The sequence below is a fragment of the Oncorhynchus masou genome, chromosome 10 (genome assembly GCF_036934945.1).
Source record: "Oncorhynchus masou masou isolate Uvic2021 chromosome 10, UVic_Omas_1.1, whole genome shotgun sequence".
NCBI classification, from domain to species: domain Eukaryota; kingdom Metazoa; phylum Chordata; class Actinopteri; order Salmoniformes; family Salmonidae; genus Oncorhynchus; species Oncorhynchus masou.
In genome coordinates this window covers 15441615-15469449 of record NC_088221.1, presented here as the reverse complement: position 1 = coordinate 15469449, position 27835 = coordinate 15441615, and the positions used below count along the sequence as shown (strand labels likewise).

At 45.4% G+C, this 27835-nt stretch overlaps 2 protein-coding genes across 8 annotated transcripts in view; one reads left to right on the top strand and one right to left on the bottom strand.

The window, feature by feature from the left end:
* Positions 1–5989, top strand: part of LOC135547219 (electrogenic aspartate/glutamate antiporter SLC25A12, mitochondrial-like) — an 18723-nt gene extending 12734 nt beyond the window's left edge. For all 4 annotated transcript variants that reach the window (XM_064976003.1, XM_064976004.1, XM_064976005.1 and 1 more), the window contains 7 exons: positions 265–317; positions 540–620; positions 3200–3340; positions 4425–4563; positions 4849–5007; positions 5143–5233; positions 5337–5989. In XM_064976003.1, coding sequence (XP_064832075.1) covers positions 265–317; positions 540–620; positions 3200–3340; positions 4425–4563; positions 4849–5007; positions 5143–5233; positions 5337–5550 — 878 coding nt within the window. In that variant the 3' untranslated portion in view covers positions 5551–5989. The remainder of the gene's footprint in view (positions 1–264; positions 318–539; positions 621–3199; positions 3341–4424; positions 4564–4848; positions 5008–5142; positions 5234–5336) is intronic.
* On the bottom strand, positions 5928–27835 carry LOC135547220 (dynein, cytoplasmic 1, intermediate chain 2a). 4 transcript variants are annotated; one of them, XM_064976008.1, is made up of 17 exons: positions 27696–27835; positions 25960–26077; positions 25173–25287; positions 24199–24289; positions 22993–23052; positions 22500–22615; positions 16664–16750; positions 16281–16443; positions 16046–16145; positions 14823–14948; positions 13576–13722; positions 13295–13408; positions 12872–13005; positions 11457–11601; positions 7903–8043; positions 7544–7669; positions 5928–6959 (listed from the first exon to the last, which is right to left on the bottom strand). In XM_064976008.1, the coding sequence occupies exons 2-17, from the start codon at positions 26065–26067 to the stop codon at positions 6846–6848; spliced, it is 1887 nt and encodes a 628-aa protein (XP_064832080.1). In that variant the 5' UTR covers positions 26068–26077; positions 27696–27835; the 3' UTR covers positions 5928–6845. The 4 variants fall into 4 exon arrangements, with proteins under 4 accessions (XP_064832080.1, XP_064832083.1, XP_064832081.1 ...); XM_064976011.1 differs by having other exon boundaries at positions 27728–27834; XM_064976009.1 differs by lacking the exon at positions 27696–27835 and adding an exon at positions 27386–27668.

Sequence of the window (27835 nt, the reverse complement as noted above, 5' to 3'; positions counted from 1 at the left end):
CTGGGATCAGGCCACAACAATGCTGATCCCATACAACTGCCAGTGTCATATTTTATATTTTTGTTCATTTGAATGGGAGGCATTATCGTTTGCTGCATCAGATGCATCAGCCATACCTGGAGATATTGATTGTTTATTTTACCCAGACAAGATGTGATGCTGATGTCATTGTAGGGACTGTCAAAGGAATTATTAATTTCCAGTCAGTGTCTTCCTCTATCAGGTAATCTAAACGGACTCCATCCATGAATACTGTTTTTGCAGGTCTCGTACCACAGCTTATCGGTGTTGCCCCGGAGAAAGCGATCAAACTCACGGCAAGTCATTAAAATCATTTCCCTTAGAGTGCCTTCACTTTCATTGCACAGTAAGGAAACGTTGTGTGTCAATCATGAATACCACCGCACAAAAAAAGTACAATACGTCTTGCAAAATCCAAGAGGTGACCAGATGTACTCATTGTCATCATTCTCCTTGTGGAGCATTTGTTTCCTCGTAAGTGCGCCTTGTGCTTGTCTGATTCTCTTCTCGTCTTACAGATGAATGACTTTGTAAGAGACAAATTCACCACAGAGGATAACACCATTCCCCTGTTTGCAGAAGTCCTGGCTGGTGCCACTGTAAGTATTGGCGCAAGGATGTCTTCCTTTCAGACAGTCTGTCCATACAGAGTGAGGGCTGAAAATACTCTCGTGCTTCATGCAAAAGCAAAGGGAAAGCCTTGGCAGCGGCTTCATTAACTCGCATAAATCTAATTGATCTTGAATGTGGGGTAAGTGGAACAAGATTTTTGTTGAAACTCAAACATTCTGTATGATGTTCTCTTTCAGTTTTATGAACATTTGCATCTCATGGGTGTACATTTTGAATTCCAGACATTGAGCCAAGAACGGGGGAAATTGTTGTGGTTTTCAAACTCCCTTCAACTTCAAGGTTTAACTTCATTCTTTCTGACTGATCTGAAGCTACAATTATAAGCTTTTCCTTCTCAATTTGAATTATGGATATTGAGTTATTGTATATAAATGTAATCTCTAATTCAAGCTTCCCACCAGTGTATTGACATCCTAAATAAGCAGGGGGGACTGAATAGAAAGGTGCTCTTTGGTCTCTGAACCCTATAATTGGGCACAATTTGAGAAATGATGCCTGTGAATGGACTATTTTTACCTCAGCGTGCTAATTAGGCACACTAACGTTTGGTGAGTGCATTGGTTAAGAAGCGCACAATTCCCTCGGCCTACCTCTCTGCTAAATGAGTCCAAGTGAAACGAAACAGACAGGGCGGGTAGGAGAGCCTGCAGGTTGCCTACGGAGGGCAGGGTCTGTGGGGTTATGACCCCTGTCAGCCTGTAATTGGAGGAAGAAGGGCTGGAGGGCCATGGGATGGAGCTGGTTCTACCTCACTGAGATTGAGTTTGACAGGACTGCACATACCTGAGGCCTGATCTGCCATGGGCCCATAGGTCCACACACCATACAAGTACAACAACTAGCATAGCATGCACCCTATAGCTTTTTTTTGTCACAGGGCTCCACCCTGCAATATTGTCTTCCTTAATGTATTATATAAGCATTGATATTCATGTTTGTGAGCTTTTCCCCATAGTATTAATCTCTTCGTCTGATGAACATGGTCTTTATGTAAAGTGGTTTTGCGTTGTAGAGCTGGGGTCTTCAACCTTTTCTTGCCCTGGGACCCCACCATATGTTACCAAAAAAAGTAATCACATAGCTTGTCTTATCATTAGGTGAGTGATATTGGCAAGGAGAAGAGTCAACATTTTAAAATGAATATATTTGGTAGACAGTTTCATTATTTTGACCTCCCCACATTATAATTGGAAGAGGAAGTGTAAACTCTAACTCTAACATACTAGCTAGAAAGGTAACTTCAAATATATTTTTGGTAAAAGAGCATCTGTTTAGCTGGTTAGCCATGTGTTGGCAAAAAAATGAATGGCCAAGCCAAGAAAGCTTAGCAGTAGCCAGCAGCCAGCAACACTTGCCACACTAGTAGCCTAGTTGTGAGTGCTTTTTCAACGCCAATGTCAAATACTCCGGTGAGTGTAATTTGCTGAATATTAGGAGTAGAGAAAAAGTTCACATCATTACAAAGAAGATCCTGCATTCTTCTCTTTTTTACTGTAGGCGTGTGAAAAGAGAAAAAAAATGTGTTCTGTTGTTGCTAGCGATATTCATAAAAACATTCACAGACCCCCTGCAGACCCCTGGTTGAATAACCCTGTTGTAAAGGGGCAAATGTTCTGCTTGTTTTTTGAGATGGACTGTAATGTTATCCTGACTGACCGAAATAATAAGTGTAGAATATAAGGGAGATAGCGACAGAGGGATGAATGCATAAATCTTCAGAGTAGCGGATATTCCCCTTCCACTTTGAAAATGACTAAACGTGCCTGAGCGTTTTTTTTAGGACAGCGCTCGGATGTTTACAGATAGGAGCCCTGCCCTCTGTGTCACCAGGCTTCCAGGGGGCTGATTAGATTTGGAGAAGGTGATAAATGTGCCTGAGTCAGAGGGGCTGTGCCCTGGGGTGTCCCTGTCTTGGCCCTGAGCAGAGCAGGGTGAGTCAGCGCTCTCCCCTGGGAGTGGGGGTGAATTGGGGAAGTGTGCGGGGCGAGGCCCTCTACAGGAGGTGCCTGGGGGAAGAGGGAAGGGGCAGAGGGCTGGTGCCGGGGTCAGGGCCTTCCATCCTTGAAACGGGCGTCTCCTCACACCACGCCTGTCTTCCCCTTACCCCACTGTTTCCTCGCTCAATGCCTGCTTGTTTCCCCTGCTCCCATCAAGGCCACTTTCTGACAGCGCGACATTGGCTTTAGAAAAGAGTGTCTTTTGTGTTTAAGTTTACGAAGCTAATTTGAAAATGCTTATTGGGGTGAAATACTAAGGCACCATAACTCATTATCATCCTCACCATGGGCTGACCCCTTAATCATAGGACACAAGTAAAAAAATAAAATAAAAGGGTTGAATTACTATAAGTGAGTACTTTCATTTGAAATGTAAGTTTAGCATTGTAAATCTAGATTTATTTGTGAGATGGAAAGTGAGTAAGACGGAAATAGTGTATTCAAGTGGTTCGAAGGATTGAGACCTAAGATCTTATAACATTGCTGTTTCTGGTGCTCTGTGACATTTACTGTTGCTTCTCACCCTTAACCTGGGTTGTGTCCTGCAGGCCGGAGGCTCCCAGGTGATCTTCACCAACCCTCTGGAGATAGTCAAGATCCGTCTCCAGGTGGCCGGAGAGATCACCACGTCCCGCAGGGTCGGTGCCCTGACCGTGGTCAGGGACCTGGGCCTCTTTGGCCTTTACAAGGTGGGTAAACACCTCTACATCGCAGCGCCACTCACACGTCACCTCTTAAAACCTCTGTTACAGCCTAACTCAACCACCTCTGCATGATGTCATCCCAAAGGGCAGCTTATGCTGCTGGGATGTTGAACAATACAAACTGTATGACTGTGTAACAATGCAGATATTGCATATTACACAAGTTATATGAGAGTTCTGGTGAGCAGGCACAGTATGCAGTAGGATGACTAGCTAGATTTCCTACTGACTATTACAATCATATTATGTCTTTCCAAAACAGTGTTTAACATGCAGAGACCACGGCTGCCAACAACCAACAGAAATTTAGGGGGGTTTATGCTTTGCCACTGTTCCTTTCCAAGTTCTTGTGGTTTTACTTACATCTCGAGTAATGTGTTCAATGGTCCATATTTTAATGAGAAGCAGACAATATGGAGCTTGTTAAAAAGAGACTGACTTCCTCCCTGTGGATGGGCCCAGTAGACCACGAGTCCATGTTAATGCCGTCTCGGTGTGTGTCTGAGAGACTGTGTGCTGGGCCTGGGAGGGAGCTCCCTGGGGGGCCCCGGGGGAAACCACGGGGGAGCAGTGCTGCCTGGGGGCTTTATGGCTTCTTCTGTGACCCACCGCACCGCCAGGCTACTCTGTGGGTCGGCTGAAGCTCACAGCCAGCCAACAATAATCCACTGGAGCTCCCAGGCCAGATGATCCCGTAGCCACAGCGGCCGCCTCAACCACTGCAATTACCCTCGACACCATCAGGGTTAAACATGGGTCAAACATATTGGAAAATATGAATTACAGTAGAATATTCAGTACAGTAGTCTGAACCTGGACTAAAGAGACCAGATGTCGACACTACTTAACTCATTTGATGTTGATGATTCCACATTAACATTGTGCAATATACTGTACTGTATTTTCAGTATAGAGTCTCTTTCGAGAGCACTCAAAGCATTATCGTGAGAAAATATCTTATAGACATCCAGGCAGGTCTAAATGCATTTTACACTTCATGTAACATGAAAATGCGATGTTAGTTATTTTGGGATATAGGTAATAAATCCTTTGCGTTTGTGTGTCCTAGGGAGCAAAAGCCTGTTTTCTGCGTGACATCCCATTCTCTGCCATCTACTTCCCGGTGTACGCCCACACCAAGGCTGAGTTTGCAGACGAACAGGGCAGAATTGGGCCTTTGCAGCTGCTCACTGCTGGTGCCATAGCAGGTAGCTAGTGCTAACAACCACAGCTACAAACCTCACCATCTCAACCTATAGACATAGCATCTTCACTAGCCCCGAAGAAATGCTTCAAATCAATTAAGAATTTGTAATCGTATACCGTATATTCAATATGATTGTAATCTACTTTCTATAACAGTAAATGAGTGGATATTCTGTTCCTTTTCTATTTTAAACCTGCCAATGTACTGCACTGCTTGCCGTCAGTGGTGATACTATTCCTGCATAGTGAGAGTGCCTCATTATGTGGGTTGTGCAACACCTCCTAAGGTATACCTGCTGCCTCCCTTGTGACCCCTGCCGATGTCGTCAAGACCAGGCTTCAGGTGGCGGCCCGCGCAGGCCAGACCACATACAACGGAGTCATAGACTGCTTTGGGAAGATCATTGCTGAGGAGGGCTTCAGGGCCCTGTGGAAGGGAGCAGGAGGTAGGGATAGACTCCTCAAATGAACGGTTTTATGACTGGGAAATTAGGCACTCTGTGGCTCCCATAATTGCTGTCTTGAAGACACCAGAGAAAATGGGAAATCCCACGTTGTAATTTGAACCTCTCTCCCACCAGCCCGTGTCTGCAGGTCCTCGCCACAGTTTGGTGTAACCTTGGTGACTTATGAACTCTTGCAGAGATGGTTCTACATTGACTTCGGAGGACAGTGAGTATTTCTGCTTGGTTCACCATTAGTGAACTGAAGTACACTTACAAGGATGTCTGGCATTGTATGTGAATTATCCTTCCCAAATCTTCTCCCCCCCCAGTCGCCCCACCGGCTCTGAGCCAACTCCTAAGTCGAGGATCTCAGACCTTCCCCCTGTAAGTGCCGACCACGTAGGAGGCTACCGTCTGGCTGCTGCCACATTCGCTGGCGTGGAGAATAAGTTTGGTCTACACCTGCCCAAGTTCAAGTCTTCTGGTGCGTTGTCTGTTAGCCAAGTCCCAGCAGTGCCCAAAAAGGAGCCTACAGCTTCGTAGGCTGTCTTTCCCTCTCAACACTACTGCTAAATGGCTGCAACTCTGAGTAGGGCATCTTACATTTCTTTGTCCCATCATCCCTTCCGAAATGGTATGGTTAAAAAAAAAATGTGGCACCTCTTCTTCATTCATGGCCATGTGAAACGCTCTCTTTGAATGCTGCATGAACAGTGCTTCCTTGGTTTGTCTTTGAATAGCTGTTCCTGTACATATTGTACATCTCAGCGGAGAGACATTATAGCATTGAAAAGGAGTGATGTTACCATGTTTCTTGAAGAGAGGCTTTGGTGAGGATGTCTCTGAAATGTGATTGACGAGACTTGAAAGGACATAGATGTTTTTTTCCCGAAGTATTTATTTTAAAATCATGACCAGGGTCTTGGGAAATAATTGTAATGTATTTATTTTATTTTGTTGAAATAAATCATCAACGGATTCATTTTAATTGTGTGAAAAGTACATTCTGAGATTCATGACACGATATGTGGAAGACGCTCTCTGGGTCACACAAAGGGAAGCCTTTCTTAGACACTACATACAGGCAGTATGGATACTGAATCCATACTGCAGATATCAAGCAGATTTCCAATACAGCATTATATCCTGAGGTATTCTACAGACTCTGGTTCTGATATCTTAAGTGTCACATTTTGTTGAAGAGCAATAGTCATGTACAAAGACATTCAGAAGAAAGGTGGTAACATTTTGGGATATTACAAAACAAGTGGACATTTGGCGCATCTAGGTTAAAGGAACATAGAAAAACACTGGCTAACAGTAAAAAGAAACCACTACATTCCTGTGAGCAGTAATGATGTGATAGATCTAGTCTACTACAGTTGAAGTGGACATGGGCATTGAAGCACAGAGTGAACAACAAATATCGGTCATGATGACAGCAAACATGCTCAGAGTTGTGTAACCACAAACAACTAGAGTGGGCCAGTGAAACTGAACCTGCAGCTAAACCCACAACACTACCATATGGAGTTGACACGGTGCCTAAGGCATGATGGATCTAGAGTGCAACTGATTTGTATTGCAGAGTAAGACGATGGCTTCGTTTCTCGTCGTGTCTGAGGTTGATAGATAGCCCTGTTAGTTATCCCATCAGACTGGTGTGCTTAACCAGCCAAAGAATAAGTTAAGTATGTGTATTAAATCGGAGTACATTTCCAAAGAAAGGATGTCCACATGCCTAAACACTTGATATTTGCGCCTTTTCCTCCAATCAAAACGAGGCTGACATTATGAAGCCTGCCGCTGGGTCCCTAGACTGGCGTTTTCATGGTCGATCAAGCAGAGAGGCGCTGAGCGGCAAGCTCCTCGGCGTCATCCCGGTTCTCGTTGATCTCCGCCAGGGTTCGGACAAAACGGGTCCACTCGTCGTTGCGTGGAACAGCGATTTGCTGGGGGGGGGGGGTAAAAATATTGATATGGGTGAAAATACTAACACATATTGTTGACGCTGGGACACTCAGGGGGAAGGGGATCCCTGGCAATCTTCCAACTGTCACAGAGACTTGACCCGTCAGTGGCAGAAATCGGGGGGGGGGGGGGGGGGCTGCTCTCTGTATCTGCAGCTCACCACTCACTGACCTGACTGACACAGAAACTCAGACCCTCAGGAGACGTCTCCGTTCAGATAGCTAGCCTCTGACAAGACAACGGCTTAATTGTTGTCCGAAGAAATGGAGCATAAAGTATTACCAGAACCCCTTCACCTCCACTAGAGAAAAAACAGGAATAACCCTGTTGAACCTCTCAAAAGAAGTGCCTTTCTTTTTTCAATACTTTATTAATATTAAGTACTTATTTGTATTATTCTGCCTGAAATGGGGTACCTATACAAACCTTTTTAGATTTAGCCTAGATCTCAATTCTGGCTAAAATGTCTGAATGCAACACACCTAGAGCTTACCCTTACCAAAACATATGAAGAATGCCATGTGTTTTAAATGGCACAGTAAATAAAGGCTTTTAACCCACTCACCTCTCCAACATCATAGACCAGGATCTGTCCATCAGAGTCTCCCACGGCTATCTCTTTGCCAGAGTGGGCCCAGCGCACGCGGTTCAGGGCTGGGTTCCCCTCCACTGTGGTACTGGCTGTAGGAACCTGCAAAAAAAAAAAAAAAAAAAAAAAAAAAAAAAAAAACTTTGTCAACACCAATACTGATTCACTGACTTCTGTGACACTATTGGCCGGTTTCCCAGACACAGATCAAGCCTAGTCTTAGACTAAAAAACATTCTCAATTAAGAATCTGTGTCTGGGAAACCCCCCCTATAGATGCTGCAACACTTATAAAAAAAAGAGGAGGGCATGTGAAAGAGTGCCAGGTAACGTTACCTCAGTGTCGTTGTTGAGGTTCCACAGATCAAGATGGCCCACTCCATCCACACACGCGAACAGAGCCGGGTGAGTGGGGGACCACATGACGTCATAGACGTAATCCGAGTTGTCCTCGAACGAGTACAGTGGCTTGTTGTTCTGGAAGAGAGAAAACGGAGGCGGCGCGTGAACACACACATCCACTCTGACCTGACCGGGCGCAATACGAATACCTGGATTAAAGCTAAAACAGAGACGCACATGGATCTTTGTGGGGCGAATGGAGTCCGAATTCAACCACATATGTACTGAGTGTACAAACAAAAATTAAGAACACCTTCCTAATATTGAGTCCCCCCCCCTTGCCTTCAGAACAGCCTCAATTCGTCAGGGAATGGACTCGACAAGGTGTCAAAAGTGTTTTACAGGGATGCTGGCCCATGTTGACTCCAATGCTTCCCACGGTTGTGGCGAATGTCTATTTCACCAGTCATGTTGGCTATAGTAAAATAAATGCTGCAGTAGCTGTTTCCAAGTATTTCTGCAGTTTTGTTTCAAAGCTGGTAAATTAATCGCACAAAGTCAAAGAACTACAAATCCTATATAGTCTATCACACCTCACCCTGCCACATTGCCTAGCTGGGGGGGCTGTGCTCACATGAAAGATTAATTTTTCGAAGGGTCGTGCACAGGCATAAAAGTTGGCCTAATTTAGTTGAAATGAAAGTCACTGAGTGAGACTGTCCTTGTGTTTATTGGCTATTTATATTGTTTTGTTCACAAGCTGGGTTGTTTTTTCACAACGCTGCTACTAAGTCAGACTCAATCTTACAGGCACAAACATGACGAGTCGCATTACCACATAACCCCCCGCCCTTAAAGGGGCAGGTTTTTTGTCTCATCTTTGATATTTTGGTTAACTCCGGTCACAAAAAATGAAATGAAACAATATACCACATTACTTCTTACCAGAGTTGTAGACTCGAGTCTGACTCGAGTAAAAAATGTGATGACTTGAGACTCCACTTGGTTGAAAAGCAAATAACTTGACACTTGACTTGGACCCTCAAGACTTGGGCCTAGACTTTGACTTGAGACTGATGTCTGGCCAGGTTCGGTAATGTTATGTCACTCATTTTGTGGAATTACTCTATACGCAGCCAGATAGAGTATAACCGCAGCATTGACCGTGCAAAAAAAAAAAAAAAAAGCTGTAACAGATTGGCTAGTGAAAAGCACACGAGACACTCCGATTGGACCAGCAAACTGTCAATCAACACAGGTCGGTGAGCTAGCGAACAGATTGCTGATTTTCTGTACAGCTATAGGATCGGGTGCAGTGCAAACATCAAATTTTAGGGAGAGAATTGCCATATTAAAATAAATGTGGAGCTCCAAAAATATTAGCTGTTTACTTTGCAAGCTCACCAGCGATAGGGCAACAATTACTAGCATCGGCCTACTGTTTTTTTGGTATGTAACAACTGCTTGAAATGTATCATTTAATTGTAAAGCTTGCATTTGGAATGTTGTTGTTAAAATTAAGTATTACTGTGGCGAAGACACACCGTACGAGTGGAGAGTGCTTTTTTTCTCCACTTGTTGAAATGTTTGCTGTTGCTTTCACACGTTTAAATGCAGGCCCTATGTGGCAAATCTATTCCATCTAATACAATAATTACTAGTGTTTCATCATTCCATCCCCATACCGTTTATTGCAACATGTAGACATTTCTGTTTCATGTTTGATAGGCCATCGATACATTTTCATTTTATAGCCAACCATTTCTTACCTTGCTCTGAGTGGGCGCAAAGTTTATACTGCACATGAACGTTCGCAAGACTCATGAGGTAGAAGTTCTGTTTATTTAATTCAATGTATGGTTTCCGTTGTTCATATTTACCTTTCCTGAGTTCCGTGCGTCTGTTGCCGCATTCAAAACAACTGGGAACTTGGGGAAAAAAACAACATCGATTTGAACGGTCATCCAACTTGGAATTCCAAATCTGGAACTCGGAAAGTCTGAGCTCTGGAAAGGCCCAACCTGAAGATCACTGACGTGATGATTTGACCTTGTATATTTTCCTGAGTTCACATTTTTTTTTTTTTTTTTTTGAACGCGGCATAAATCCTACGTCTATGTCATTTTTTGTTGTGCTCACCTCAGTGAGCATTGAAATAGGCTACGTGGCCTGCGCTCCACGCTTCGGAGTCAGACCGTTGAATAAGAGAAAACGATTGTTCCAAGTTAAGCACGGTGTTGAAATATCATTAATAAATCATTAAGACGAATGTCCCAATGTAACAATAGATGTGGAAATCGCCTTTTACATTGGAGAACCACTTTTAGTGGTTGTAATTGCCAAAATTGGGTCATTGTATGGTCCTGAGGGCCCAGTGCTCATTTAATCTAGGCCTACCTGTTGAAGCTCCTGTTAGACAGAGTCCTTTTTGGTTTCTCAGGGGGAGGCTGTACAGTCTTGCCCTCTACCTGTGTCCATTCAGATAGCCTCTGTATCAGGCTTGACCTGTCCTATTTCTTTTTGGCTGTTGCAATTGTGTATATTTGGTCAATCTACCACGTATATTTTGTATGATATGGCGCTTTCACCATTGGATCACCAAAACCTGTAAATATACCATATGTACACTCTGATCAAGTCAACCTGCCTTGCCTTCTGCTGATTTCATGCCCTTATTTATGACTGCTACATGTCCCTATTTTACTATTCTACAACTAAAGATATGTTGTAGACAAAATAATGAAAAGGGCTGTCTGGTCGCGTCAATAAATAGACAGAAAGATTTGTCATCGAACAAGTAGTTGCATATATAGATTTTGTTTTTACTTGACTTGCTCTTAGAATGTATGACTTGGACAGGACTCAAGTCTTCTCCCGTTCTACTTGGGACTCCACTTGACTCGGACCCTGTGACTCAAATAATAGTTACTTGATCCCACCTTTGCAGGGGAAAAATATTTTGGCATGTAAAAAACATCTGAGTGGCTGGTAGATTTTTTTTTTTTTTATCTACTTGCCATAGTCGCTGATAGACCAAAAAGTACATTTTAGACCCTGGTGGTGGACAATTCTTGATACACATGGGAAACTTGAGTGTGAAACACCCAGCAGCGTTGCAGTTCTTGACACACTCAAACCGGTGCGCCTGGCACCTACTACCATACCCCGTTCAAAGGCACTTAACCCTTTTGTCTTGCTCATTCAGAGGGTGAATGGGCAAGACAAAAGATTTCAGGGCCTTTGAATCCATGTCTCACGGCTTAAAAATCCTTCTTTAACCAGTCTCCTCCCCTTCATCGACACCGATTGAAGTGGATTTAACAAGTGACATCAATAAGGGATCATCGCTCTCCCCTGGATTCACCTGGCCAGTCTGTCATGGAAAGAGCAAGGTGTTCTTAATGTTTTGCACACTCACCGTACATGTTCCTTCCTAAAGGGCACCCATAGGGCACTGGTCAAAAGTAGTGCACTACGTAGAGAATAGGGTGCCATGTGGGACACACCAAAGTAACCGCAGGTTTTCTAGTGGCGAGACGGTTCAGTACCTTGGTGCTCCACAGCTTGACGGTCCAGTCAAAGGAGGAGGTGACAAACAGGTGGGAGAAGTCGACGGGCCCGGTCGCTGTGTGACAGTCTATCCCTGTGATAGGCCCGTGGTGGCCCTCAAACATCTCACTGATCCCTGCTTTACTGTGGACCAAACATACAACACACAGGGGATAAGAAAACAACACTGAGCCGACACCAACACTGAGCCGACACCAACACTGAGCCGACACCAACACTGAGCCGACACCAACACTGAGCCGACACCAACACTGAGCCGACACCACGTTGCATTAATTTCCCCCTGATGAAACATTAGCATATATAATGTGATATCATTACCAAAATAATACACATGAAATAGTCAAGCATTTTTTTCTGACTTTCATAGCAACACAAGGTTTGGTCAAGACCCCCCTTTTTGCCTCAATTTACATCAGGAATAACATTTAAGTTGAAAGGACTCCCCTTTTAAATGTGCCACGGATGTAGATTCCCAGCTCAGTTGTGAGAGAGGGGCAGTCTTCATCTTAAGAGCCACATGTTGCAGAGCTGTTACTAGGCTGTGGCTCTGATAATTACCTCGAGAGATAAATACCCAGCATGAGAGATGCTTATGCGTTATTAACTGGGATGAGAGTATCATACCATTAGAGAATTAGGTGGAAAATTAGTCCCTCAATTACAGAGGTGATCGTGCAACGCAGAACCTAGCAACGGTCCCCCTCTCGGCGATCTCCGGGCATAACGCGGGACATAAGCGATAGCACCGTAGCTCAGAGATTTGCCTCTCCATCGCAGGCAGGAAGCACTCGAGTCAAGCCATGCTGCTCTGTCGCCTCACAAGTGGACTGTTTGCTTGGGCCACCCTCTGTCTTCCTCGCTCTCAAACGAGAGCGTTGTGTAACGATCCTCAGAGTTGAGTCTCTTTGGGACATCCGGCTTTAAACAAACTCCCTCACTCTGAAGGAGGACTCCTCCAGAAGAAATGATGTCTTTCCTCTCTTTACAAACATTACTGACAGATGCTAAGCAACACAGGATGACTGGGGTAGGAGTGAAAACCTCAAAACAGCAGGAGATCAAGTGTTGGATTCATATTGCTTTGGGAGGTGGGGGGGGGGGGGTGTATTTATTTGACATATCAAATCAAAAGTAGTTATAAAGCCCTTTTTGCCTCAGCAGATATCACAAAGTCCTTATACAGAAACCCAGCCTGAAACCCCAGAGAGCAAGCAATGTAGAAGCACGGTGGCTAGGAAAAACTCCCTAGAAAGGCAGGAACCTATGACGAAATACTGTTTTAAACCGTGGACTAACAAGCCTCCTCACTTTCCTGGAGGTGTCTGCCTCGCCGGAGGCAATGGGGACGCAGGGGGCTGGGTGGGTGGGGTTCTGGTTAATATTGTTGTACCTTCCATGGCGACACGCCATGTAGACGGACCCGTCCTCGCTCCCCACCACAAAGTTGTTGACATCTCCGAGGGGGAAAGACATGGAGGTGACAGCGACGGCCTTCGACTGCCTGAACACCAGCTCCAGGCTGTCCTGTAGAGTAGGGGGGGGGAGACAGAGTAGAACAACATTCCCAACCAGCTCGCTCTCTGCCCCGGCCTGCATGTTAACACACACTGCATAATCAAAATTCATCTAGCAATTTAAATAAGTGATTAACATTTGACGTGTGGGTTCGGCAGCGCTGTTGGATTGACAGCTAGCAGAGTTTGTTTCCTTGATTTAAAAAGAAGAACAAAATTGAGCACAAAAATACGTTTAGAGAGTGCCTGCCGACGTGACGTGTGTGGAGAATAGGCGGAGCGTGATGGGCGGTACCTACCTGCGGTTGAGACAGCATGTCCAGGCTCCAGGAACACATCTTGCCATCGGTAGAGATGCTAATGAGGTTGTGGGCATTCTGGGTGCCCACCACATTCACACAGTACACTGGGTGCTGCACAGAGGGGGAGACAGGGGAACAAAGCCCCCCCGCGATCAGTCTGTTTACAACACACCGGCGTCACCATTGTTTCTGCACGTCTGACTGTGTGTTCAATGTAACTGTTGAGATAAAATCATTTTGGTGATGGTTTATTGGCAGATGAGTGTGTCGTGTTATACCGTGTGAGCTGCTGCTGACAGAGGGGTCCTCTGCACGGGGGTCCTCTTGTTGCTCCTGTTGTCCCACAGAACGATCTGCCCCGAGTAGGTGCCCCCCACCACCAGGTTAGGGTGGAACCTGGCAAAAGCGACCGACATCACTGCAGACTGGCGCGCGCACAGAAAGAGAGAGTGTGTGCGTAAGAGACAGGGCCATGTCAGCGTCTGCTGAGACCAACGAGCGCACGGTGAAACGGCGACAGCTCTCTGGTGATGTGCGTCTATGTCACCTCCAATCAACCCCCCCCCTCTATTTCAGACCCGCTCAAAATAATATACAGACCTGGGCCATTCAGGGTAGCGCAGCAGGATGCCAGTGTGCTGTACAGCCGGCTGCTCATGTTCATTTACACTTCAACTATCCTGTGTTTTCCATGACTCCCACTTCACCCCTCATGGCAGAGCCTCCTGCTGGAGGCTGCTCACGACAGGATATATCATGTATGTCTACATTATTCATGCTAGTTTATTATGTGTGGTCCCTCTACTTGGTCTCTGGCTGCCTGGTCTGAGCCCTACCTTCCCCGTAGCCTGAAACACATCACCCGTAAACCCAACACATCTAGCCATATGTAATCATTCATTCGTCCATCCAAGTAGATTTTTTGTTTTCCAAAAAGGTAAGAGAAAAAAAAAAAATATATATATATATATTTCAAAAACACATTCCCCGCTCACTTGGAGGCATAGAGAAAAATGAGTTCACACTTCTGCTCAGTTTTATTTTGTCGAAGCAATGTGCCTGGGACGACATCCGCTCTGGCGGCAGCAACATGTGGTTCTACTCAACCCGTCTTGGTCTGGGAACCTCAGGGCACGCAGGATAATAAGGAGTGGAGGAGCTGCTCTCTCTCTGCTGAACACAGGGCCCTTGTTTAGGTACACATGATAACCACTCCAGCCCTGCGCAGCACAGCACACACAACACTACTGCTGCAGACCCTTACACCCTGGCCAGCTATTGCACCACTGCTCTTCTCCGGCACCTCACTAACATGTGAAGGAGGTCAACGCCAGCCCAGTGAAATCACAATGTGGATGAGAGCGGGAAAAAGAGAGAGAGAGAGAGAGAGGGAGAGAGAGGTGGGAGGGATGGTTGGCGGTGTGCCACACCCGTCAGGGAGAGAGCCACCCATGAGGCAGAAGGAAGTGGAGGGAGTGGGCAGAGAGAGAGAGAGAGAGAGAGGGGCCTTGGGTGGCTTTAGTACCTGGCAGTGGAAGACGTATTCCGGCGTGTTCTTCTTGTACTTCATGTTCCAGACCAGGGCCACCCCGTCCGGCTCGTGGGGGGCTTCCTCGTTGTTGTTGTATGAGGCAACCAGCAGCTCAGGATACTGGTGACAGACAAATCAGCCCAAATGAATGTCAAGAGGAAGTAGACATGGCCTCCAGGCTTGGCTCCATGTGAACAAGCCTCCCCTGCCCTCAGCAGTGCCGGTGAATGCCGAGCAGAATGCGTAACCACCCCCTTCTCCAACAAGATTTATGGCCGGGAAACTTTTTCCCCCAACAGCGCAGTCTGGTAAATAACGTTTGGATGCTACGGCTTGGCATAATGTGAAAGGACTCGGGGACTAGACTTCTGAGAGAGATGAGTGAACCACGGCAGTAAAGTTGGCCACTGCAAGTCGTTGGAGACCTTTGAAACACAAACCTCAGCGCACACTAAAACAAAACGCAGGGAGAAACGGCCGAGGAAAGAAAGGCTCGAAAGACCTGCCCTCAAACACTTACCAGATGTAAACAAACCATTTAACCTCTGCTGCTTCTCATATTGGAACAACTGAAGTTTACAGTTGGCGAATACACAATTTAGCACAAGGGAATGGATATCCCTCTGAGCAAGCAACGCGGTGGCGAACAATGAGTCGGTGTTCAATCACTGTCAGAAGACATTGTAGAACTAGGTTCAAATTAAGAGAGACATAAGGGGAAACAATTGATTGCGGGCTCATACTAAGTGACAATTTGTGAACGACACGCTCCCGGGGGAACGTGGCTAAATGTCTAATATGAAAAACGAGTGCTGTGTTTATGGTACAGATTTAGTGCAGTGGTGAGGTAGCTAAAGACTGTCAACAATGTGTTAACGTACTTCATTCTTACAGCAAACAACTTGCGGTTGAATTCCGACACGCAACGACGCAGTGTGACATGATTCACAAAAACACAGGGGCCAGTGAAACCATGAACAACTACTGCTGGCGTCGTGACTCAGTGACTAAGTCAGTGAAAAGGTCGCGTCATGACGATGAGCCAATGGTGACTGATGGTGTTGTGTTTTACCGGTGTAGGGTGAAGTTCCACCCTAGATGCTGATCTTGGGTTAGTTTAGCATTTTCCCCATCAATGGTTAAGGTTAGGATTGGGTCAGGGGAATCTGATCCTAGATCTGCACCACGGACAAACTTCACCCGGGAGCGTGTTTTACCTGAGGGGACCAGTCCAGACAGGTGACCACGCGATGCTTAGACCAGCGCTCGTCCGCAAACTGTCTGTTCAGAAACAGCTTGGCCCCAGCTTGGATCTCACTAGGGAACAGCATAGTCACAGTCATAATCATAACACCGCACTCCTTCCTATGACTAAAACAGCGACTGTATTCTGCCTTTACTATTCAAGTGATGCCAAAGGGAGAGAAGAACAAAAAGTTCTTCTTTCTCTACCCTTCCTTCTCCTCCATCTCCCGGCCACTGTAGTCGAAGAAGACGTCCACGTGTTGGGACAGGGCCCTCTCCACGATGCGGGTGCTGTGGTCAAAGAAGGTTATGAACTCTGAGGAGTGGAGGATCTGCAGCTTCTCCTCCTCAGTCAGCTCCTGTGGAGGTGCTAGACAGGGACAGTAAAAGTTATGGACAAACAATACAGAACCATCTAACAGATTGGGGTCGTCTTATTCAAATTATATTTGAGAGAGAGAGAAAAAAAAAAAGGGCCATCATGCAACACTTGGAAGTCAAAATCCCGACAAAATGGTTGGTAGGACTCTTCAATGAAGATGACATCAAAGGAAGTTCAATCGTTACTCGTTTCGCACCACAACTCCTACCTTCCTCCTCCTCTTTCTGGTCTGTTTTCTCCATTTGGATCTCAAGCACTGGTTGTGGTGGAGCGATCTCCTCCTCATCGTCTTCCTCTGTTGGGTAAAAAGGTGGATGATTTCAATTCAACACTACATAAGAAAAAAATAAGAAAAAAACTAGCAACGCTTTACATTTCATGGTTTATACAAGATGCCAAATGCGACAGTGGCTAATGAGAAACGTTAGAAACCGCGGACGATTTCAATGACAATGGTTTTAAAATGACAATTGATCCTGCAATTCTGCGTCAATGTTTGGTTCATTCCTAATGTCTACAACTCGTCTCCATCTGCAACATCGTTTCTCTTCAACAAGCACACTGAATGGTAAGCAGGCTAGCATTGGTATGGGAATGGAATCATTATGTGCCTCTGCCTCTCATTTCTTTGGTTTGCCAACTCAAATGTCACCTCTCTGAAAGGACCTGTGCCTCTAAAGCACTGGAGGTTGTCATTTGTGTGAAGGGGGGGCCCTAGGACCAGACCCCCGCTGTGTCGCCCCCCTCTCGCTGATAATGAGACCCAGCTATTCAACAAGGGTTCTTTTTTGCACCTCTCAGTGTAGCTATCTCCTCCATGTCCCAGTAACAAGTTGCCCCCTTCCATCCAGGCCAGGGTCCGGGGTCAGCGGGACAGAGGACGAGGAGCAGCTGCCCAGGCCCACTCCCATTGGTCCGACCAGCTGACAGGACGGGTGCTAGCCAGATGGTGCTGCTTTGATTGTCTTGTTGGCCTCAGAAAGGTGGCATGAGGATGGCACAGAGGTTTTCCGCCTGGCCGCCCCTTGACAAGTCTCTCTGAACGGCAAGCCCGTGCAATTACCGCCCCACCAGGGGGTCCACAGGCGTCTATTCAACCTCGGAGAACGTACGACAAAAATACAGCTCGTAGGCCAGACCAGCTGGCAAAGCACACACTGGCTCAGACTTTCACACGCTAACTCTCCGATCTCAAACAAGCACCTCGCCGTCTCCTCTCCATACACTCCCATTCAACGCAGGAATAGATTGTTTAAAACAAACACATTCATGTGGATGAGAAAATGTACAGTCGTCTACCTTTTAGAGCTCTAGGTACAGTTAATCTATGACGGTAGCAGTGTTGCACACAACTGTTCCATTTCCACTGAGATCATGTAAAATCAGGGGTGCCAAACACATTTTGCCCCGGGAGCTGCAGTCAGCCTTCAACAAGGTCTCAAGGGGCCCATTGAAAACTGGTTATATTTCCTCACCGTCAAATTTATCTAAAAATCCATAATTTGGAGAATGTTCTATGCTCCCTGGCTGTCAATAGCTTTGATTTGGGTGATAATTAGTGATCTGGGCACTGTCAAGAAACGGTATGAATTGTCCATTATAATTCATACACAGTTTTGATTTGGTAAAATAAAATGTTAAAAACTGTTGTTTTTTCAAACCACCCACAGGCTGGATGTTTGACACCTAATGACATCTGTCTATATAAAGTTATTCTCTTTCCCGTCTCACATCGAGGTTGGGGGGGGGGGGGGCATCGGGTGTTCTGATGAGTTTACAGAACTGGGTTGATGACAAGCCATTTCAATGGACGGCCGTACCCTGGAACCCAAAGGAGAAGGTTAAAATCCTTCCTTTCAAGGGCCTCAATCAGGCTTAAAGGAAAACAGTAATCACTGTCTTTCAGCTGGGCCCGGCCTCGCTCGTCAGCCCTTTCCCCCGGCGAGGCAGGCAGAGCAATCAACCTGCCAGGCATTAGGAGCGGAAGGACAATCTGAAAATAAAGGGTATAATGCACCTGCCAGCCAAAACGGCCATTTGGAGAAAATCTAGTGATCCTGGTGACCCTGCTGGAGGGAGTGGGGTGGGGGGGGCAGAACCAGGGGGTGGGTAGGGGGCATTTAACAGAATTCACCCGGATCAACCATGTACTGCACACCGCCACCTCCCCTCAAAGCAGGCTCAATTATGTCTTTTGTACCACTTTAAAAAAAGAAACGCTTTTTGGGGGGGGGGGGGGGGGGGGGGGTGTAATCACAGGTCTTTGTCAAGACACTATATTAATGCAAAAGCAAAGTGGGCCCAGTGTGTTGTTCAAGTACAAAACTAATGACCTTCACTCCCCACTGCAGGTGTGTTCGTCTCATCCACCGAACAGACAACACAAATCGGACTTCCACATGCCGGTTTACTAAAGGCTGTTGCACCAAAACCAGCGTCCACTGTTGGTCTTTTCTAGCTACAGTAGAGGAGCGTGGAGAGTAGACCGCACACGGTCTGCCAGTACAGAGAGACCCTACTTAGTGTTAAACACAGAGTACACCATGGCTTCATTCGATTCACGGTTCGTTTTCAATCCGTAAATGAAAATGTACTTCCCTTCGAGTCTAAAGTAAACAGCATTACTCATAACTGCTCACAAATCGCATACGAGAACATTCCCTTTAATCATTTCATGCATTTGTCAGCTAAAAAGAAAGTAGCACAAAAAAAAAGAAAAAGCTAAAATAATAATACTCACAACGTAGCAAATGTACACGTATTTTGCAAGTACCATCAGAGTATCTTTACGTGCATAGCACAGGCCTACGTCACATTTTTACTAGTGTCAGACAGGGATTTACTGAAGGGACAACGACCCGTTGGCATAAAGGCCATGGTATGTTTTCGTTCTGTGTGAGGTAGCAGATGAAAATACATCAAGCCACCGCGACCCAACACAACCCGGTAGAATTCAGCAGTCGCCCTACACAGCCGTTCTGACGAGCAGGTTAATCAGGGTTCAGTCAGCTGTGAAATGGGAGGCTTTTGTTGAGTTTACACACTTGGAACACTGGTTACCTCTCTCGCTCTCTCTGTGTATCTGCCCCTCTCTCTGTCTCTCTCAACAGACAGAGGATTGAGACAAAAGGGAGAAAAAAACAACCTTTCTGTGAAGATGTGATAGGGATTCAGCAAATGTTTTTACCCTATAAAATCTCTGGTTATTTTCTCGCATTCGCATCTTTGAATAAAGTCTACTATAATTGATATGAGCATGCTGAAACTGTGGTTAAAATGGTAGCCTAGGCCTACATTTAATTCAACAATACAGTCAGTTAAGGGGGACTAATCGACAAGTGCCAAGAGTACGAAAGGTGACAATGTTCAAAAAGAGTGCCACTTCAAACAAGAGGCTGTTGAGTTGAGTTCCTTTAGTGATTAAAAGTTATGACCTTCCCCTGAATCCAAGTGATTCAAACAAATCACATTTAATTACATTTCAAATGTACTCAAACGCTCTACTCTCTCTTGTATTGCCTGAAGCCTTTTTAAAACAGAGCTTCAGGCAGAACACTCGATGAATTCCCCCATATATTTTTTTTGTCCATAATTACATCTAGCTAAGCAGCACTTACTGACGTCTCATAAAGTCCACTGCTGTAGCGTGAACACAGTGTTCTATATATAGGCTACCGCTAGATTTGATTTCTACACACTATCCTGATTCACTGCCTTTCCTTGCACGACCTGGAGTGGGAATTACAACCATCCAAGCAAAACAGCGAGTATTGCTTTTATAAATATTGGTGGGATTTACGATTTATGGGGAAACGTCTGTAACTAATAGATTCTTTCCCACCAGGTCACAAAATGTGCGTCTACACTGGACTCCTAGTAACCTAGGACCAACTTTGAGAAACCCTGTACTGGGGCCCTCCCTGGGTGCACGTTTTGGTTTTTGCATGAGCACTACACAGCTGATTCAAATAACCAACTAAACATCAAGCTTTGATTATTTGAATTGGCTGTGTAGTGCTGGGGATAAAACCACACCGACCCTGTTCTCCAGGACCAGGGTTGGAGAGCCCTGTTCTAGAGGACGGTAGCTCTCCAGGACCAGGGTTGGAGAGCCCTGTTCTAGAGGACGGTAGCTCTCCAGGACCAGGGTTGGAGAGCCCTGTTCTAGAGGACGGTAGCAGCTCTCTAGGACCAGGGTTGGAGAGCCCTGTTCTAGAGGACGGTAGCTCTCCAGGACCAGGGTTGGAGAGCCCTGTTCTAGAGGACGGTAGCTCTCCAGGACCAGGGTTGGAGAGCCCTGTTCTAGAGGACGGTAGCTCTCCAGGACCAGGGATGGAGAGCCCTGTTCTAGAGGACGGTAGCTCTCCAGGACCAGGGTTGGAAAGCCCTGTTCTAGAGGACGGTAGCTCTCCAGGACCAGGGTTGGAGAGCCCTGTTCTCCAGGACGGTAGCTGGAAGGACCAGGGTTGGAGAGCCCTGTTCTAGAGGATGGGAACTGGAAGGACCAGTCCCCCCCTACCCAAAATAAAAGAACACTAATCAGCTTTTTTTTGGAGATGGTGGGTCATCTCTCTTCTTCGCTCTCTGTCAAGCTTGGCACGGCAGCACCTTCCTCCAATGCCACCGCCCGTTGACCTTGAGTTTACAGTGCCGTCGCCTCCTCTTGACAACATGATGAATCGCTCAATCAGTGCACGCGAGCAACACCACACCGAACATCAAATATGCGCAGAAGGGTGTGAGCAGGCGAGGGGACGCCGCCTCACCAAGTGCCAGGAGTGATGACGCGAAAGCGCACAATGTCACCGAGTGTGTTTTGTTATGTGCCTATTGGGTGAAGGGAGATGACAGGAAAGCGAGAGAGTTGATGAAATGATTACAGAGTGGCAGAGAGAGCGGAGGGGGTGGGGGTCTAGTGTTGAACAGCCAACAGAAACCATCCTTGTTTAACACAGTGTTACAATGCCCTAAAGACAGAGTCTCTATGCCTCCCTCCACAGAACAGAACGAGCTTTGCTCTTTATCCTTTACTCATTGGGTATGGTTACCCACAGAGTCTCACAATTTGTTCACAGCCAGACTGCTTGCATTTCACATTCCTCAATGACAAATCACCAAGTCCTCTGGCTAGTTTCCACTGGAGATTGATCTGACCGGGATCTAACTGGGTTCTATGCCGTCTGAAGTGTGAAGGGGGAACTTAGAAGAGACAAGTAACCCGTGCAGGGAATCAATCTTTGTTCATCACCCCAAACCATCAAGCATAAATAATGAATATCTTTAAACTCCCACACAGTGTAAATAACAAAACGACTAGACTACATGGCACTCTATAGCAGTCGCTGATATGTTTTGCTGATAAAGCAGTGTAAACAACAGATTTCAGCCTATGAGACACTCTGAACTACATCTTTGAAGGGGGGGGGGGGGAATAGGGGTGTAATCACAATATTGCATATTGTGGCACATGTGCTCAACATGTGGACGTTATGGGTAAACATGCTTTTTTTGAAGATACGCATAGACGACCACATGAAAGCTGCTGTGCAGCAATTACATCCATATTGACATGGTTCAGATGCATTAGCCCGGCATGAACGAGGTGCTTCATATTCAGCCCCAATCTACTGCCTTTCTTCCCAATTCACCCTGGCCCTCTCATCCTGCACATGCATTGTAGCAGGGCCCTATTGGTTTGAGGATGGGGGGTTTTGAGAGGAGTGAGTCTACGTGTGCGAATTTAATCTTTCCTTTGGCTTCTTATGTTTCCCGGGCCCCTGCAATTTCCCCCGGCTTTCATCTTAGTGCTCGGTAAGGTCGGATCATTTCCACTTTGTGTTCACTTCCTGCTCCCACTCGTATGATCAGACAACCCAGTCAGCCGGCCGGAAAACAACACACATCAAAAAAAAAAAAAGAGTAGCCTTCGGAAACCTTGATAGATCGACTGCACTGCTCTCTGACCTTGCAGTCAACAAGCCAGGCAGCTTTAGGCGAAAATACAGAATCCTAAAGTAACTATGTACTCGGGTCAGAGTTCTCACCTTCTTTCTGCTGGGTGGTCACAGGCGTCTGGGTCTCCTTGGTGTACGACACCGTCTCTTTTGGAGGGAAGTCAACATGGGTGATCTTGGCCATGCCCAGCTTCAGAGGTCCACGCCTAAAAGCAGAGCACACCTTCAGACTCAAGGCAGGGCCACGGAGAGCTGAAACAATAACAAGAACCCGGGCGACCCAGGCACAGCACGCAACAGTACTAATATCACATTCCAGCCTTTTCATTGGCCCCTCAAAAGCCGAAGACGCCTTTAAGGCAGATGTGCGATTTTGTCTTCTGATAATCACTTATTTATGGAAAAGGAAGGATAACAACGCGTCTGTAGGTCAAAGAAAGACGGCACCAAGAGACACATGGCCGGCATGACTTTTTTTCCTCCCCTGATCTAAAACCATGGCTTTCGAGAGGGTCAAGAGGAGCAACGAGGCTAGAGGTTGAGGGAGGGATGAAGTGAAAGGAAGAAGGTAGAGTTCCAGTACCCCAGCTCGGAGTCAGAGTGAAGCTGAAGAGTAGACGGGTCAGAGTCCCAGTGTAGAGTCCTGGTTAGTTGTCACAGCAACAAGGCAGCATTAGTGCAACAAAGCAGAGGCATAAACCAAGAGGGGAAACAAGTTAGAACGTAGAACATGCCCATACTGACAATTGCAGGTGACAAAACAAACTTGTATTCAATTCAGGACATTTCAGAAACACAGACGTTTTCGCAGAGGGTGGTAAAAACACAGTTACCACGAGAACCCTCTATTAGGCACTTGCATATAGAATCTAAAAATATATATATTTTTTTTAAAACAAGGACAGTATCTGTTTAAAAATGCTTGGACACAGGTCCTGAGAGTGCGAAGACACTGGGTCTAATGAGGCAGCCTGAGGGGCTGGTCAGGCCTGAACTGTATTACGCCAACGGCTCCGAATCCCATGTGAGGGAGCGCCCTGCGGGGGGGAAACATGACCTCCCATGTGTGGAGGAAATGGCCACGCTGCGGAGGGAAATGAGGCAACACGTAGAGCCTTGGGGGTGGAGGAAGAACTCCCTGGATCTGATGGGACACTGGGGGAGCTAGAGTTTCAGCAGGGGGACCGGGGCTCTAATTAGGGGTCCCCCAGGCATCTCCACAGCCCTGTTGTTTTATAGCTCATTTAGGACCATCCTAATGCAACAGCACACAAACAAAATAAGCATGCACACCCTCGGCATAAGCCAGTCATCGTGATCTTCAAATGGTATTGTTGGTGGGCATTTGTGTGTTATTTGGAGAACACTGGTACTGTGTTCTCAAAACTGGACATGTTTATAGGCATAGTTTATAAGGCAAATGGTTACATAAGCACCTGTGTGCGACTAGTAAAACGCATGCAAAGGTAGTTTAAATTTCATTAGTTTAAATTTCATTGTAAGAACACTGGCAATATCTTATTAAAAACCTAGATATGGGATTGACTGTTCCAGCTGTGACATGGATTTATAGAGAAGAAACCTGTTCAAACCTGTGAAACACAAATCCTTTAAAATGACACAGACATTAGGAGAGACAGTTCCCCATTCATTCCTGCAATAAAAGCCCCGGCATGCATCGCAACCTAAATTACAGCGGCGCTGCACTGTGCTTAGAGGATGAAGGCTTTTTGCAGAGAGATATTAACGCATTTTGACATTAAAACATTAGATTGGGGGGTGTTTGTACCTGGATCCCACGGCGCCGTCGCCCGAGTCTTGGCTCCCTGCCTCGCTTGGTGTGCCCACAGATTTGGAGGTTGGCGACATGGGAGGAGGGACTAGATAGTGAAACAGATAGTCTAGTGGTTAGAGCATTGGGCCAGTAACCGAAAGGTTGCAAGATCAAATCCACGAGCTGACAAGGTAAAAATCTGTCGTTCGGCCCCTGAGTTAAGGCAATTAACCCACTGTTCCTAGGCCGTCATTGAAAATAAGAATTTGTTCTTAACCGACTTACCTATTTAAATAAAGGTAAAAAAAAGACAGGTATCCCCTGTTACTATGCGAAGAGGCTGGCATGTTCACAATAGTGCAAAGGTAGGTCAGTTTTGGGGTGCCAGAAGTGGTATAAAAGATGACAAATGCGACATGCCAAAAATGTCTAAAATGGAGTGGATATGAACAGCAAAAAGGAGAAAAGACAAAAATATTTTATATTTCACCCCATTTACGATGAAAGCACAAGTGAAAATTCAACAGTAAGACAAATACCAATAGTATTAGAAATAGCTAGTCACACATCAACATACCAAATGTAAGTGGATGAGACATGTGGAGTGTGTCGTCAAATTCAAAAATACAAAACAAGTAAATAATCATGTCAATGTCATTTAAACTATTTAAATTTAAGTCTAAGGAACAATGGCAAACCATAGAGAATAATATGACCTTTTCTGACTCATAACATCAATTCCCTACTTTTCTTTATCACACTGACAGACCAAGCCAGCCATAAGGCAATATAAATGAATCTACTATGGACCACTTCTGCCCCCTTCTGTTAGCTTGGTGACAATATCCTCACATAAATCTTGGTTTAGAAAAATGTACAGTCAATAGTAAGATGGCCTACACTACACGAGAGAGACTCAATACTTGTAAAAAAGCCCATGTACAGAGATTTGTTAAAAAATCTAATACTGCTGGTAGATGGTTTCTTACCAACAGGGGCATCAGCTGATGTGATGCCCATGCTCTGTAGAAGGGCATCTGTCTCACGTCTCTTTTTCTCCAAATCAGAGTCATCCAGTGGGGCGGCATCTTTCTTCAGGTCAGCCTGGAAGAGAACCAGAGCCGGTACACTGGTTAGTATCCTGGCTGTAAGCATGATGAATAGAGGGTTTGATGGAGAGTTGTCTGAATTTGGTTAGTTTATAGTGCTGGGCGATTAACTGAAATGTTGGTTATTTTTGTTTTTTAAACAACTAATTGACCGATGTCGGTTCAATTACTTTAATTGTATTTCGTTTTTTTCCCTTCTTCTTCTGTGAGCTCAATGCGCAGTAAATCAGATCAAGCCCGAATTAAGTCATCAAATAGAAAATATACACAAGAACTGAAACATTTTATTAAAGTAATCTGAATAAATAAAGGTCAATAAGAGATAGGCAGTAATGGGCAGTCACTACCATCACTACCAACTTGTGTTAATTGTTTATTCCGTGGTGCTACAGCATTCAACCCACATAATGCATAACATTTTTTGTAATTATTTTTTAATACTCGAACCAAAACCACCTCAAAAAGCAAGTCGCTCAGCACTTCTAGTTTAATAAAACAATTAACCTAGCCTTAGAATCTGTGCATTTTCCCTGCAAATCTAAGCTACCGCTTCCTCTTTCCACTGATGTGAAATAGGCCTACTCAGATACTTTGAGCAGAATGCACACTGCCATTTTGGTCAGTCTCGTTCTGGCAGTATTTCAAGTCCCTATAAGCATGTACTTACCTCTTTCTTTTTGCGCTCATCTTCCTTCCTTTTTTTCTCCTCCCTGATCTGAGCCAGGCGTTGCTTCTTCCGTTCAAGCTCCGCTTTCAGCTCGCTTTTGTCTGACATGATGCCAACACTGTAGGACACAAACACATTTCAGAACAAGATAGGTGACCTACAGCATTTTACAGCAGTCGGCAAATCCAAAAACTCCATTTGTACAGGTGTTATTTTTGACTCAGAAAATAGCCCCAAGTTAGGCTACACATTGGAATATAGACTTGGGTATGGTCAGAAGCAATTTCGCCAACTGCATTTCATGAGCTGCTCTGAAAGTGTAATAAGATCACTCCTTTTTAACCTTTCAGATCAACGAGAATAGCACCTGCTCCTTTGCTCTGATCTGCCAGGTCAAACCATTTAACTAGCAGGCCCACTGCTAGTTTTTGATCATGAATGTGCAGCAGGGCACAGATAAGGCTCAAGAGCACACTCTACTGTCCAGACAGAGAAAGGTTGGATGCTCTGCCATTAGCAGGGTCCTGATCACCTGGCCTGTAATATCCTTTCCTGGTCCAAAGCCCCATTCAATGCGCTTTTGTCTACTCAACTCTAACCAACTTCAGAGTGCGCTCTTAGAGAGATTAGGTTGATCATTTCAAGAGAGGCTTTACCATTCTGTATACAGCATTGATCAGTCCTCATATGATTCACAGCACCTGACCCTTTCAACACCCAACGCGGGGACCACTTTAAGACATTTGACTTAATTGCACAACTTAAGACAATGAATGGAGGTCTCTGAGCTTTATAATGAATTAGGTTTCTAAGCCTTCCTTTTCAGATGGCCTAAAGCACATTACATTAAGTACATTAAATTTGATCAACCACCTTGAGACAACAATGTGGTTGATGCAACTTTTTTAAACACATACATTGTCATTTTCATACAAAAACACCCAATAAATTAAGCTTGTCAAGTAGTGTTCATGTAAATGCAGACTTCTGCAACAGGAAATGTAAGCTAACACAAGGACTGTAGCTAGCTACCTCAAACATACAAAAAGGTATTTTATTGGTCAAATATAAAATAAGAAAATAACGATTTTAAAAACAGAAGTAAAGAGGACATCGTGAGCTCCAACATAAGTGATGCTGGCAAGAATCAAGCCGCGAAGTACAGTAACTAGTCTACTGGTCAAGCCATGAATGATAGCATTGAGCAGCATCATCAGCATCTTCTTGCCTCGCTATCATTTGAACCAGTGCGCTAGATAAATTACATAGCTAGTACGGTTTGTAGAGAGCAGGTAGAGAATGTTATCTTAACATTCAACACATCCGACATTTACTAACGTTAGAAGACTGTCAGGTCTGTCGTTTATCGAACATAACTTTACCAAGTTCGCTGCGGCCCCACCCAGCAACTGTGGGACTGACTAACCAAAATTGCTAGCCGGCGAACATTGGCTTGAAGAATTGACTTTGTCTTGGCATCCGGAATGACCTCTTCAAGTTGAAAACATTGATACGCTACCTGACTCTTACAACAACAAAAATCGAACTACCAATCTTTAAACTATGTTACATTCAAGCCTAGTTGCAAAGTTTAGATTAGCTAGCTATCACAATTGGCCTGCAACAGGCTAACGTTAGCTGTTACTTAGTTAGCTAGCGGCTAGCCAACCATCTCGGAAAAAACGGGTGGCTGGCTGACGACTAAATCTCAACACACGTTTTCATTTACACGCTACCTCCACGTTTCACTTGTAGTTTGGTAACAAACCGTATTTCTCCTTGGCTTTCTAATCGCTTGAATCCAGGATCCTTTCCTGAAGCAATAACACAACGGTCATCACCAGTTACCACAGCCACGAAGTGAGAAGGCCCGCCT

Coding starts and splice junctions, on each gene's coding strand:
- LOC135547220 (XM_064976008.1), bottom strand. CDS start 26,067: ATGTCAGACAAAAGCGAGCTGAAAGCGGAGCTTGAACGGAAGAAGCAA. Junction 16,146..16,280: donor GAGATGGAGGAGAAGGAAGG/GTAGAGAAAGAA, acceptor GCTGTTCCCTAG/TGAGATCCAAGCTGGGGCCA. Junction 7,670..7,902: donor ACCTCAACAACGACACTGAG/GTAACGTTACCT, acceptor TTTTTTTTGCAG/GTTCCTACAGCCAGTACCAC.